We start from the raw sequence: 14573 nt of genomic DNA, 5'->3' as shown, positions 1-14573 counted from the left end.
GAGAGATTTTATTGCAAACTGCATTTAGAGAAAGTGATTTGCCATTGATTAGTATGTATTTGGTAAACCCTGGACTATGCTGAATTTTCCTAAAGACTGTACTCAGATTATTCCAACTCTAAGAACTGCATGTCTGTTGTAATTTACTGAACATTCAGTGATTAGCACTGTTTTTTACAAACATTTCAGGAAGTTAATATTTGAATGGAGTTGGGAAAATGTTCTTGTGTCCTGCAGCATGTGACATGCTCCTGAGGAGTCACTCTTACGGGGAGCCACGCCAGCCCCCCCCCATTAGTGCTTGTCACAATGAAACTGTAAACACCACACTTTTGCATTGGGGTGAGATTTGTTTTGGATTTGGTTTATTTTATTTTATTTTATTTTGAGAGTTTCTCTGTGGCTTTGGAGCCTGTCCTGGAACTAGCTCTTGTAGACCAGGCTGGCCTCGAACTCACAGAGATCCGCCTGCCTCTGCCTCCCAAGTCTTGGGATTAAAAGTGTGCGCCATCACTTCTCAGTTTGGTTTTATTGTTTTTTGAGACAGGTTTTCTCTGTGTAGCCTTGACTGTCCTGGAACTCACTCTGTAGACCAGGCTAGCCTCGAACTCAGAAATCCACCTGCCTCTGCCTTCCACGTGCTGGGATTAAAGGGGTGGGCCACTACTGCCTGACAAGGTTTTGGGTTTTTGAAGAAAAGACTCACACTGTAGCTCATGCTGGCCTGTAACTCATTACACAGCCCAAATAGGCCTCAAATTTGATAATCCTGTCTTAGCCTACCAAGTGCTGGAATGAAAGGTGAAAGCCACTGTGCCCAGCCACGTTTAGGGATTTTAAGTTGATTTATTTGTCCTAAGGAATTATAGGAGGGTATTAGACAGTTAATTTTATGAGTCCTACTATGTGCTGTGTTTGTGTTCTATTTCCTGCCAGTGTTATCAACCAAGTGCTTGGCTGGGGTGTCATTCTGTTTGTTCTTTCCCCACCAACTTTTGCTCTTCTCTGTGCCACCTTGATCTCAAAGGAGGTCAACATTTGGGAGATAATGTCTTCCTTTGGATTTTCCCCTTATGTAGTCGTTTGTAGAAATGGTCTGAAAACCAGCTTCTTAGCACCGGTATTACAGACTCCGCTTTGGCCATGTAAACAGTTCTGGCGTTTGCATTAGAGCGACAGGGTTCCAAGGAGTGTGAGTCTGGGAAGTGCTGGGTTCTGCTTGGTGTCGCTGAGGAACACAAAGCCTTCGTTTGTGAAGTGCCCCTTCCCTATAGTGTTCCGGCAAAGTTGTGTGCCAATTTATAAAGTAAAGCAACCCCAGAATGCAAGCAGATTTATGACATTTGGGGAACCTTTTCCAGGGCTCCCAGCTGTGCTGAATTCATTATAAAGTGAGCCTTTTCGGAGATAGTCTCAGCCTGGAGGCAGTTGACCAAGAAAAGAGTCTGGAGTATCTTTGTCCTCAAGCTGAAGTCCCAGCAGCACATCTACTGGCATTAGTCCCTACCAGCTGTCACGGTCACTGTGTCACGGGGTCCCAAATGCATGAGATTACAGAGAGCCTTGACCCCTATAAACAAGTCAGGTGTGAAACCTCACTGATGGGTGCAAACCAGTCCAGGAAATCACCCCTGCTGGACTGCTAAAACCTAACAATATAAATAGGATTTCTATGCTTCCTTGAGTCAACATCTCCCCCATTTCCAGTGGCAATGGTTTGGTAAGGGATGTTGTGTGTTGCCTTACACATGACTTCAGACCTCCAGGGAGTGGGGTGGAATTTAAACAGGGAGGAGAATGGGAAGCACTTCCCTGGCAAGCTATGCACCATCTGTGCCTTGGGTCCATTCTGTGGAGTATATTGTATAGACCAGCCTCTACTCTAAGCACTGTACATTTAGTGACTTACTTACTACTAGTAACACCCTATTATCAGCATTTGAATTTTTGTTACATATATTAATTTGCATCTCTGTGTGTATTTGCATGTGGTATGAGGGAACATAAACCATGGCGGAGTATGGAAGTTGGTTCTTTCCTTCCACATGTAGGTTCTGGGGATTGAACTCAGGTGGTTAGACCTGGCAGTGAGTGCCTCTCCACACGGAGCCATACTGCCAGTCACCAGCTTTGTTTTATAAATGAGGAAACAGTTTATAAATGATGGGAGGATTTAAACTTGCCCTTCAAGCTTCCTAGTCAGGTGGAGTAGAGAACCAGAGAGAGGAATGACCATTTTGGAGCAGTTTGTTTTTCTGGCTACCTTAATTTGAATACTTACTCAGTAATTCCAGGGAAGAATGAATCTCTACTGACACCATTTCTTTCATGTGCTCAAAACCCAAATTATTCCAGGAAATACTTTTCCCATTTCAAGCTTCAACGTGTCACCGTGCCATACACTGAGTGGAGTGAGAAGCACTTTCCTCATAGTATTTGGAAATGGATTCATGGGACAGAGAGGAAAGAGCTGTGGCTCAGAGGTCTTCTGGACCCCACTGTACTTCAGTGAGCATCCAAGTGCGTTTAACCAGATCGGGCTCCCAGTGCAGGCAGTGCCATTCAGAGCAATAACTAATGTTTGATGGAGTCATTCAGACAAGACCCCTGATTCTTGTAGCTGTTACCAGTGAACAATGTTTTAGAATCTGGGCCAACCTTCTGTTCTCAGTCTAATTATTTGTGCTTAGTTGAGCACGCTGCATATCAGTAAGATAGTTAGTGAAAACAAAAATTGTGGGCCATATATATAATAAACATAAGCATCATCCATCACTCCACAGAGGTCAGCACGTCCAGCCCCCATTAGATGGCAGCCCTTCGCTGAATAAACATCTACTGGGCTTGGGCGTCACAGTCTGTGCGCACAGTCTGCTCATTTGCTGATGGCTTGTGGGTGTCACTTGGCTGATAGACATTGACCATGACAGACTTCTCGAGCAGCTATCAGCTTGCACTGTGCCTGAGTGGACATACACAGCCATCTGTCTCCAACTAACAGAACTGTGACACAGCTACTCATCATATAAGCAAAGAACAAATCATGGCCTGGCCAACTGCTGACCTCAGGCTGAAAGGCACATCAGCCAAGTGGAACTGGTTAGATCTGCCCGCCACCTTGTTTGGATTTACTGTTGCTTCAAGACTGGGACACAGGTTATTTTCATGGCTCTGATCTTTGGTTTGGGGGCCCCCAGTATCTGTCAGAGAGCCCCTGCCTGATGGAGTGAGTCTTCATGGACAGCTCTCCCTGGGTGGGTATCTGCAGTGTATCAGCCACTGTGTGAGCAGCCCCTTCCCTGGGGGAAGAGGCATCCATGGTGTATCACCGCTGCCTGACATTTTCATGGAGTTCAAAGCTCAAGTTCATTTGGTGCTGACATTTTGGATTAGCTGGTTGACTGGAAGGGCTGCTTCTTCCTATATGCTGTGAAATTTATAAACCACAGCAGCTGAGGGCTTAAAATGGCCGACAGCCCCCAGCTGGCAGCAATTAAGTGCACCGCAGACCTTTGGCTAAACAAAGGCTTGTGGAGGCAGAGACGCTGCACACACTGAACTGACTCTTGTTCTCAGTGCCGGTCAAGAAACACTTAACCAAAGAGAAGTGAATGAGGGCATTTTGCCACTTCCTGTGTAGTATGGTGCCAGACACTGCCCAAGTGGCATCATGACAGCAGTGGGTGGCAGAACAATTTCAGTGTTGACCTTCAATGCCCCAGCACCAGTGACAGGAGCCACCCTACTGCCCTGTGCATACCATTTAGTCAGGACTCTCTAAGGAAGCACAGCAGGTAGAAGGACTGTTCGGATGTGAAGGGGGCTAGCAGACTGGCCTATGGCTGTGATCCGGGAGTTGTCTTGGCTGTCCAAATCCAGAGGATTCCTGGAGAGTTGCTGGTTGTCAGAAGACGTTGGGATCAGCCTCAACAGGATAGATGAACTTGCCAGAGAGAGTGGGGACAAGCAGGCAAAATACAAAGCTTCCTTCATCCATTGCCTTTTATGTGGGCTGCCATCATTAGATGTGGCCCAGACTGAGGGTGGGTCTCCCTTGTTCAAATAACCAGGTGAAGAAAACCCCTCCCTCCTAGGAGTGCCCAGCAGCTTGGATTTTAGTTGATTCCAGATGTAGTCGAGTTGGCAGCCGAGACTAGCCAGCACAGGACACCATTATTCTTTCATCTGAAGGACGGAGATGGGATGAGAAAGTGCCGAGGCCATTTTATCCCCACTCCAGCAACAGGCCGGAGAATCTAGACCAGGCGGCAAGGTGGCTCAGCAAGTAAAACGTTTGCTGCCCAATTCCCACGACCAGAGCTTGATTTCTAGAATACAGTGAAATTCCTGATAGTTGCTCTCTGACCTCCTCACGTACCTTATGGCATACATGCACCCCTCCACAATAAATAAACATAAAAGTTAAGTAGAGTCTATATCAATGTTCTCTAAGATATAACATAAGTATAAGTCAATTTAATTTTGTTTTGTTTTGATCCTTTGAGACAGGATCTCATGTAGTCCAGACTGACCTTTAATTTAGCTTGCCTCAGTTAAAGGTCCTCCTGCCTTTTCTTCCTGAGTCCTGGAATTACACCACTCTCCTGATTTTCCTCCCTTTTGTTTGTTTTGAGACAGGTTCTCATATGAAAGTAAATTTCAGATTTAGTTCTTTTGTCCCACTGACCTCACTTCATGTGCCCAGTGACAGCATATTAGACAGTGCTGTCCTAGTCAGTACCCAACATTAGAAGGGGTGGAGATAGCTAGCGTCTCATAACCACATCACGGCAGGAGTGTAAAATGGTTTTGCACCTTTTTAAGTAGCTCACACTCTCCTCTTAAGCAAACATTTATATCCTGAAATCTGGCAAAAAAAAAAAAGTGTGCATGCATGTGTGCGTGCATTTGTATGTATCCAAATCCAAGGGTCTCCAGGGGACATGACAAGCATGTTCATAGCCACATCACTTATCATAGCAGAACTTAGCCAGTCTCAGATATGTCATACACATCCATAGCACAGGGTGTTAGCACGCAGACAGAAGTGAATCCTCCCAACAGACCCAGCATGATTAGGACCTATAGACAGCACTAGTGTGCCAGAACAGGCTTGGAAGGTGGGAAGACTGCCTAAGAAGGAAAAGCATGGACATTAGACACGAGATTTAGAATTGGGGCTGTGCCAGGGGAAGGAGGAACAGTGTCTGGATGCAGAAGACACCCAGGCAGTGGTCAGTAGTGGGGCTGTAGATGATGTTTGTTCAAATAAAGAAAAAGACCAGTGACGATGGCAGACTTTGAACAGAACAGGAGGAAGCCATCTTATTGTCGTCTTCCCAGTGCTTGGCTCACTGGGACACAGGATAGTGACGTAACAGTCAGTCTTGTAAAACTGAGGCACAGAGCATGAACAAATGCAGGATTGCTGTTACCTGCAGAAGCGCTTGTTTATAAGGGTGATTTGAGTTCGTGTGTGTGTGTGTGTGTGTGTGTGTGTGTGTGTACATATGTACATGGGTATGATTGTTTGTATGTATTCTTAGGACTTTGTGCAATGTTAAGTCTGCCTCTACTGATATATATTTTATACAATATATTATTATATTTTGTTTGTGTTTGGGTGCTTTTGGTTTTAGTGGGTTGGTTTTTGTTTTTTGTTTTGTTTTTTTGTTGTTGTTGTTTTTGAGACAAAGTCTAAGTAGGCCTGGCTGGCTTCAGTCTTGCTGGCTTCATCTCTGCTTCCCAAACACTACAATTGCATGTATGTGTCACCACCATACATACTGAGTATGAGAATGGTTCTACCACACAGTGGTTCCATGTCCCTGGTGAAGGTTACTTCATAACCTTTCTGCCAGATTTGTTCTCACGGAGACTTTAAACCCTATCCCCCAACACCTGCTCACAGCCTACCAACTTGGACATGAGAACTTGAAATTTTAGTTGTTTTAGAGGAGAAAAACTAGCTTTAGTCACTGACAAAGAAGAATGAGGAAGAGTATCTTAATCCGTCTTTCTGCCTCTCGAAAGAATGCTTGCCAGTCTCCCCTCTGAGGGAACCAACCCCTCATTTACAGAGGTGTGTCCTCTCAGTGAGGGGAGGCTGTGGGTTTTTCTTTGAATATCCTAGTGGCATGAAAATGACCTCAAGCATCACAGTGTGCTCCTCCAGGCCTTAGCACTAAGCATTGAGTCCAGCATGGCCCTTGGTGTTTGGTAGAGAGGACCATAAAAATTAGGGGTAGTTTGCTGTCTGCGGGGAAGACAGAGAGGAGATGAGGATCCACAAAGGAGCTGTTCTACCTGCTCATTCTGTGTGGCTTTGTAGTTTGCACGCTAGATGATATGTTGAGAGTAGAGATAAGGTTAAAGGAAGGGGCTCTAGAGGAAGCTGCTGAGCCAAGGAATTACTGTGTGCACTTAAATATTTTGGTAGTGTGGGGCACAGTTTCTTCCATTCTCAGTTGGCCCATAGTTGGTGTGAGGTGTGACTTCTAGGAGCTCAGGAACAGTCTGCCACCTTTCATTGATTTGCCAGACTTCCTTAGGTCCTTTTAGGAGGATGCAGTTCACTGTCGGTTTCCCCTTCCCTGCAGTGGTGACCCCTGAGAAAAGCAGGCCTTTTGGAGGAATAGGACACTTCTCCACAAAGGTTCCCTTTTCACAGCTACCCTTTGCTGTCCCTGGTGAACCAGACAGCGGCACCCCGGAAAGTCAAACTTAGTTAAAAGGAGGTAGGAAAGTGAAAGTGACTCCCCCGTCTGCCTCTTGGAGGGGTCTTTGGTCTTCTGTGTAGCAGCCAGTGGCCCCTTCAGGAGCCTCTCAGGCAAAAGAACCATGGGAATTCTTTGGGGGAAACATGTCATTGGTCTGTCTAGATAGTAAAATGGCAGCAGTTGTTTTGCCAGGCCAAGAGGCTAGAGTATGCCACCTAGAAAAGTCTACCCAGCTCCTTCCTGGGATCCCCTCACATATGGTGATCTGCTGGCATCCATAGCTGAGCCCTTAAGAGGTTCCTCTCCCAGTGGACTCACAGTGTCTGCCTGCACCACTATCCCTGCTTTCAGGGAGAACTCTGGGGTGAGAGCCATTGGAAGGATTGAGACTAAGCACAGCGGGAATATGTATAATATGTGCTATAATTGAAGCCACCCCATTACCCAGTCAGTCCCTCAGTGCAAGCCCCTGCATCCTCCTCCAACTTTCCACATGACTCCTGCATAAAAGGACACAAGACACCCTCATAACTAAGTATTTGAGACTTGTATGTGTGAGGGGGATGGGAGATCTGGCTTCCTACTAGCTATCAAACACCCCCATGGCACCTTCTGGAACCAGAGCCTGCTGAACTCAGCCTGACCTGGGTTCAGAAACACATGCAATGATCTTAGCTTTGCAGATAGCCTGTGGCAAGTTCCAGACTGCTGCTTCCGGGGTCCTACCCCGACCTGCCCTGCAGGACACTTCTCCCTGTCAGACGTCTCCACTCCCACTAGTCCATGGTCCTAAAGTGCTGATTCAGTGTGGCTGCCTGCTCCTCCCTTTGAGCTATGTCTAGAGAGGGATGTTTTGCTTCAGTGGGTTCCAGGAACAAATAATAAAGAGTACAGCAAGTACAAGGCCGAGGACAGACCCAGTGCGCTCTTATCAGTCATCTGAAGTATGCACCGCCTTTCCAAGACAAATATGGACTCCTGATTCTAGGAAAACACCAAAAAGTATTTATCAATTACCCTGTCTATGGTTTGTGGAAAAAGACAACAGCAGCCGACCCTGAAAGCCATAGCAAAGCAGATTCCTTTGGGCAACCAGCAGCCAAGTGGCATGAGTTAGGGCTGCTGCTGTGTCCTAGGACTGGTCCCTTCACATGGCCACTGCATTCCTTACCCTTTACTCAGGAGACTAGCTCACCGCTCAGGAGCCTGGCAGCATAGCAGGTCATACTAAAGCCCAGGCCCGTTGGTGTTCCTCCTGAAGCCACTGCACGTCCCCAGAGGCCAACCCAAAGAGATCCCTAGCAAAATGTAATAAACCGGTGTGGTCCATCGGGAACCGAGTGATAGTGACCTTACAGAGCTGCAGTGGTGGGTCGGTCACCTATCCTCCTCAGCACAAGCCTGACGGGGGTACTGGTACTCTCTTATTTGCTCCCACAACCAAGAGGTGGGTTGTGTCAGCTCATTACACAGAAAGAGAGATTGAGGCCAAGGAAGTCAGCTGATTGAGCCAATAGTCCTGTAGCCAAAGGATTGTTGAGGCCCAGTCTGAATTCACAGTGGGCATGCTGTAGCCCACACAGCCCTGCTGCAGATGAGGATGGAAAATCATTTCAGCCTTGACACTTACCCTCTTCCTGTCCATTTGTCCCTCTAGGACCCAAGCCCAGAGGGTTCGGAAGCCGCGCTGCTGCACTGGCCCCCAGGGATTGCTTCCTCGCTATTCTGAGAGTCAGGCAGAAGGACAGGAGCAGCTCTTCAAGCTGACAGACAACATCCAAGATGAGTTGTAAGTGGGGGCTGAAGAGATGGGTCCACTGTGTTTCCTTGTCTGTCTTTGAGTCTGAGAAACGTCCCTGTTGCTCAGGAGTTTCAGCCTTGAGAAAGGCTGAAGGCCTGCTTGTCCTGAATGTCTGATAGGTCTCAATATAACTACTTATAAATGGCCTTTACCGGAGGGAGTGACTTAGAGTCTGTTCAGAGTGGACCTTGCTATGCTGACTCTGCAGCGTGAGTCTTTGTGGAGGTAGCTCAAAGAGAGGCCGGGGTGTGGGGTGTTAGGAAATTGGTTTTCCTATAAACAGTTTCCTTAAACTTTGGTATCCAGTGTTTGCTATAGAACACCAGCAAAATGAACCACAAACCACTGCCCATAGAATGTTCTGGAAATGTGTTTTCTTGATTGTTTTGTCACCCTTTTAGTAACCCAGGATCTTGTCACATTTTCAGCTACTGAGATTTTAACTGATGTGGCAGTCATGGCCGTCCTTGGCGATATTCTGTGGAAGCCCTCAGAATGTAAAGTGCTCTGTGACTTGCCCAGATGTGAGAGGACTGCATTTGGGGCATAGTAACTTGTGTCTTCTAAGGCGAGGCGAGCTAGGGAGGCTCTGAACACTGTGGTGTTGCTGGCTGATGGAAGGGTTCAGGGAGAGATTGGTTCCTGGCATGGTCTTCTGTGTCATTGGTGGAGACAGTACCAGAGAGGCCTCGACTCACATCTCATATCTTATGGGAACGGGGACATAGAAAATGAAGTCCAGGATTTAGGAGATGGGATCTGGCATCTTCCTAGATGTGTCCTGCCATGCTGTCACTGGAGCTTCCCTAGATAAGGCTTTGCTCCCTAGCAGCAAGCTGTGCACGGAGTGGCTTCAACAACAGACATTTAGATATCTGCTTCTGAAGGCTGAGAGGGCTGAGACTGCCCATATACTACATTGTTGGTGGGACTTTGGGCCTCCAACTAGAGAGTCACTTCTCAGCCAAGCAGGGCATGGTATAGACTACTAGAATGGGAGCCACTGATGGCTAGGGTGTCCACTCGCTCGAGAACCCTCCAAACCCAGAGCAGTGCCTGGGATCCGAGTCATTCATTAAGTTCAACACTTGTGTGGAACTGTCCCACTTCCCAATCCCTGGGGCTTTAGGGGTGCTATCAAAGGTTAAGTAAGGGTTGAGGGATGTAGCTAAGCTGATAGAGTACTTCCTAGCATACACTGAAGCTGGGCTCCATCGCCAGCACTGCCTAAACCAAAAGTAGTGGTATTTGCACTTGGGATTGGAGGCAGAAGGATCACAAGTTCAAAGTTGTCCTCAGCCACCCTGCATAGTGAGCCTGGGCTATAGGTATTCCTGTCTCAAAAAGAAGGGTAGGCTAAGTAAAATTATAGACCCTTGAGTGTTATATTTTAGATTCTTTGCTAACCTACCTCTATACTATCCAAACCATCCCTGGTCTTTGCAACAAGATTCATTTGTAATCGAATGACATAAGGCTAGAAAGCACGAGGGGGAAAACAGCATAGTCCAGTCACCATGGGATTCCTGCCCACGTGGTGCACACATGGGAAACAGACCAGGGAGAAACCAGTGAAATGGACTTCATGAAATGCTTGACGTTCATGTGATCTGGGCACAGTGACTGCCGGAATGAATTTTGACTTTGAAGATGAAAACCCTGTGTCTCCACCCAAGCTGAGGGTGGAACCTGGCCAGTGGGTGGTAAGGGAGGCATGTGACCTCAGTCTTCCTGGGCATACAGGAGGTCAGCAGGGTCTGTGGCAGGCATGGCTCGGAGTGTCCTCACTTACCAGCCTGTCCCCAGGGCAATGTGAGTGGTCCAGACATCTGTCTGCAGGAAGGGGTGCTCAGGAAAACCTCGGTGCTGACTTCTGCCTCTGACTTTTATCCTAGATTTGTAATTAAAAACATGTTTAAGAACCTCATTATTTGCATATTTCCCTCAGAGTTAACCCGTTAAAAGGGTCTTTAATACCTTGCTCTACTGTGCTAACTAAATGTTTCCACATTTTTTTCCAGTTAGACTCACTGTTTTACTTCTGGAAAATATTGTGTAATGACTTCCTGACGGAGCAAAACCCCACAAGTCCCCAGCACCGCAGCAGCTTCAACTTTGATCTCCCACATCAAGTTGCATTTAGTTTTGTGGGTTTTTTTCCATTTAATTAAACAGTATTGAACAGATTGTCACTGCCATCCAATTTAAGGTCTGCTCAGGCCTCACAGCAGGTTCATCAGCGGTGCCTCTGTTACTCCTTCTCAGCCTTAATCCAGGCCCGGGATGAAGCTGGTGTTAAAATAGCGCTTGCCTATAGGATCCGCTTTCTGAGCAGTGCCTGCTTTGCGGCCAGGGTCTGCTTTAGTTGTCTTTCCATTTGCTTGTTTCCTGTGAGATACCGACTTCTGGTATTTCAGCAAGGCCACCACTCAGATTGCAGGCCCGAGGAGCTACTGCCTCAGCAGAGTGGCCCTTGGGGTCTTTCGCCATTTAGATAGAAAGTAATGCTTAGAAGATTTTTTTTTCTTAAATACAGAAAAGTATATAAAAAGAAAGCAAGACGGATTTGCAAACCTTACACTTCTCTCCTTAGGTATTTGTCTCCTAGAGGTGTGGGGGGGGGGCACACCTTTGAAGAAGAGGATCCTCCCCAAAATAGCATGCTTAAATGCCATCTTCGTCTTGCAATGAAGCCAACTCATTTACATGGCTAACAGAATCAAACAGAATTCAGAAAACAAATGATAGTGAACATCCCCTTTGTTCTCTCCCTCTCTGTCCCTTCCCCTCGCCTCCCTCCTTTCTTTGCTGGGAATGTATCCCAGGGCCTTCCATGGCTCGGTGGGCACTGTGTCTCAGCCCCAGCCCTAGCTCCAGCTGACATCTTCCATGGCTCGGTGGGCACTGTGTCTCAGCCCCAGCCCTAGCTCCAGCTTCACTTTCTCAGCCAGGAACTAATCTGTCAGCGATGTTTGACACCACAAGACTTGTGACTGACAGGTTACCCGGCTGCTCAGATAAAAGTTCTGAGAGACTCACAGCCCTGGCATCCCACAGCCAGTGCTGCACACATGTGCAGTTGAACTCCTCCAGACCTCCTGGTGTCTTTACTGTCACCTTCAGAATCCTTGCCAAGTACAAACTTGGTGGTGTTCCTCATCAAGCTCACGGTCTAGCAAGTCAGGCAGACCTGTTTGGGAGGAGAGGGGCATAAAACGGGGAGAAAAGGACTTTCACTACTTTGCACTTGCTCCCCATTGCCTGCCACGGAGGGTAGAGTCTCTGTCCTAAAAGAAATCTAAGCTGTGTTTCGCGGGGTGTCCAGTGGTTTGATTTACAGAGAGGACCTCTCTGCCCTGTGAGTCAACAGATCATGGACAGACAGTGTCCCTCCTGTCACCCATGAGGCTTTTCATCAGCCCATCTGTGGGCCAGCGGCAGTGAGGAGCGGGAGTGGAAGTCCAAGTCCAGGTATCAAAGTATGGTGTCCCGCCATGGCTGGCAGGGGTGCGGGCACAGAGGAACAAAGGCAGGAAGGAATAGGTCAGGGGAGGGAAGAACCAAGAGAGCACTGCTTTGTCCCCCACCCCCACTCCTCACCACGAGTGACAAGTTCAGGATGAGCATGTGAAGGGGCTGCTCGGGAGCCATCTGAATGAATCTTTGATGTGGTTTCCAGATTGTTTTGTGTATGGGGGTGGGGAGCAAGCAGAATGACAGAGTGCTGTTGATGAGACCCCAAACCTTGACCTTGAGTAATGTTTTGCAGGGGAAGCCTCAGCAAAGATGGGGAGACAGCCATTGGCTACCCAGGCCCTGGGTCATTGCCCAGTGCTTTCTCCCCTAACTCTGCCCTTAGTTCTGATTTGATGTTGCTTTGAAGGCCTTAAGACAATGAATGTAAGAGCAGCAGCAGCCTCAGGGCATGAGCAGGGCTCCTGTGCCCAGAGTGCCAATGTGGCAATTAGGGCTGCTGTGCTGGCTTGTTCTGTCCATCAGGGGTCCTCTCCATGTGGTGTTAACTGAAGGGGCTAGTAGGCAGCGCCATCTCCCTCAGAGATGAGGGCACTGAGCTACCAAAATACAAGCTCCCTTGCCAGAGGGCTTGTGACCCTCCTTGTCTGCCTAGCCCAGTTTTCCCTCACCGTGCTGTCTGCCTTTCAGGAGCCACCATTTCTCCTTAGGTTTCCTGGCCTGTAAGAGGACTAAGACATGGCAGCCTCCTAGAAAGCAGTTGGGAAGTGTGCTCAGGACCAGCCCGTATGCCCTTAGGTGGACAAGTATCTTTCTCGGTGTCACCAAGTCCTCAGAAGCGCCTTGGTGAAGGATGGAGCCAGTCTCGGCAGGATGCTATAACGTGTGCCTGCTATCACCTTGCCTCCTAGCCACCTTTGGAGCCCCTCAAAGAGTCGGGGACATCCTTCATGGCTGAGCTCCTTGCCCGCCTGTGCTCCAGAACAAAGTTGTTTCTGAATGTTTCCTTCATTTTCCATCTGGTTCCAGCTGGTCCTGAGATGTGCCCTCTTCCTTCTGTCTCCCCATGCCCTCCCCCATTCCCGTCTCCTCACTTAGCAATGTGGCCCCTGCCTCTCAGAGTGCCTCTCACGAGGAGGCTGTACTAAGCCAGCTGAGCAAGGAGGGCCGCTGGGCGCTGCTAATTTTGACAGTGAGACTTTATAAGTCTACATTCTCAGCATTGCCAACCAGTTAAATGAGAACAGCAAACCCCAGCTTTTGTCATGGGAGCCATAGTTAAAATGACGACTAGAACAAGGTGGGTATTTAGCAAGTCCACACGGTGACTGACTCTGACTGACTCAGTGGTGGGTACTCAGGAAGTCATATGGGTGTGCAGTGGACCACGCCCAGACTTAGAGCACCACTGAGAGACAGGATGCTTAGCCTGGAGGCAGAATGAAATCTCTGGCAGTGCCTTGGCAGGCCAAGGTGTTGAAATATCAGCAATCAAGAGCCAGGGCTTTCGAGAGTCAGGATGGTGACTGGCTGGGGAGGAGGGAGGAAATGAAGTGCGACCTAGAGGTCTGCTGCAGAGAGGAGAAGGAGGGCCAGCCACGCGTGGGCCTGCCAGGACAACCCCTGCTTGCTGGCCTTCTACTGCCCTCAGTGACTCTGCCCTCTCTGAGGATTTTGTGCCTTGTGACCCTGGACCAAGGCTACCCTGGACTTGGATCCATGGCAGTACCAGGTGGAGCCCTGAGGATCACAGCAGCCTGTGTCAGTCAGCTCTTAGTATGCTTGCCGTCACCCAGGGTGCCTTGCTGTCCCTGGCGCTCAGGCACACTATGAAAGGCCAGCATAAGATACAGGCAGCTACCAAACTAGGAAGGCTGTCGCTGTGTCTTCCAGGCTGACCTCCTGGCTCAGCAACCGAACAGAGAGGTGTGACTTACATAAATCTCCACATCAGTCTGAAGGTGCTGAGGGCTCAGTCTTTCTCTTTTTCAAAGCTAAGTTATTTCTTAGTGGCCTGGGATCTCTTAGCCGCCATGACTATAGTTCTGAGATGGAAGTGGTGTCTCAAGCCCTGTGTCCCTGGTTGTACTGATCAGGGGTCAGAGGGAAGACATAAATGCAGGTGTGCAGACCCTGGCTGTGCAGTCTGGCAGACCTGTCCCCTCACATCATCAAGCCCCTGCTGTTGTCTCTCAGGGTCTAGCTGATCTGTGTTTCTCTAAGTCGTAACTATCATAAAGCTCATTGAGCACCCCAAAAGCTCACTGAGCACCCCACAAAGCCCATTCCAGAACAGGAGTTTGTTTCTGTTTCTGGAACTCTTGGCCAATATCCCTTGTTCATGAGCATCCTGCAGCTGAGAGTGTGCCGTGGGTATGGGCCTCCAGCAGCTCCTGTGGCCAAGTTCTTCCTAACACAAACTTACAAATGGGGAAACTGAGGCCCAAAGTAATGAAGCCACACACGTGGTAATTGGGAAGCCTGGGTAAGCCTAGGCTCCAGACCCCAGAGACCTCAGGGATGGCCTGTCCCCAACATGGAACAGCTAAGCATCACGTGTTCTTCTCTCTCCCCACGCA

At 48.4% G+C, this 14573-nt stretch overlaps 1 protein-coding gene across 6 annotated transcripts in view; it reads left to right on the top strand.

Annotated features, from left to right (window-relative positions):
- Vps13d (vacuolar protein sorting 13 homolog D) overlaps positions 1–14573 on the top strand; it is a 256944-nt gene that overhangs the window by 202101 nt on the left and 40270 nt on the right. For all 6 annotated transcript variants that reach the window (XR_012907550.1, XM_075946687.1, XM_075946686.1 and 3 more), the window contains one exon: positions 8377–8508. Coding sequence is in view for 5 of the 6 variants with exons in the window: in XM_075946687.1 (XP_075802802.1) it covers positions 8377–8508 (132 nt within the window). In the remaining variant the exon portion in view is untranslated. The remainder of the gene's footprint in view (positions 1–8376; positions 8509–14573) is intronic.

This window comes from Microtus pennsylvanicus, chromosome 13 (genome assembly GCF_037038515.1).
Source record: "Microtus pennsylvanicus isolate mMicPen1 chromosome 13, mMicPen1.hap1, whole genome shotgun sequence".
NCBI classification, from domain to species: Eukaryota; Metazoa; Chordata; class Mammalia; order Rodentia; family Cricetidae; genus Microtus; species Microtus pennsylvanicus.
The sequence above is the reverse complement of the archived record's forward strand: the minus strand, read 5'-3'. Positions and strand labels throughout refer to the sequence as shown.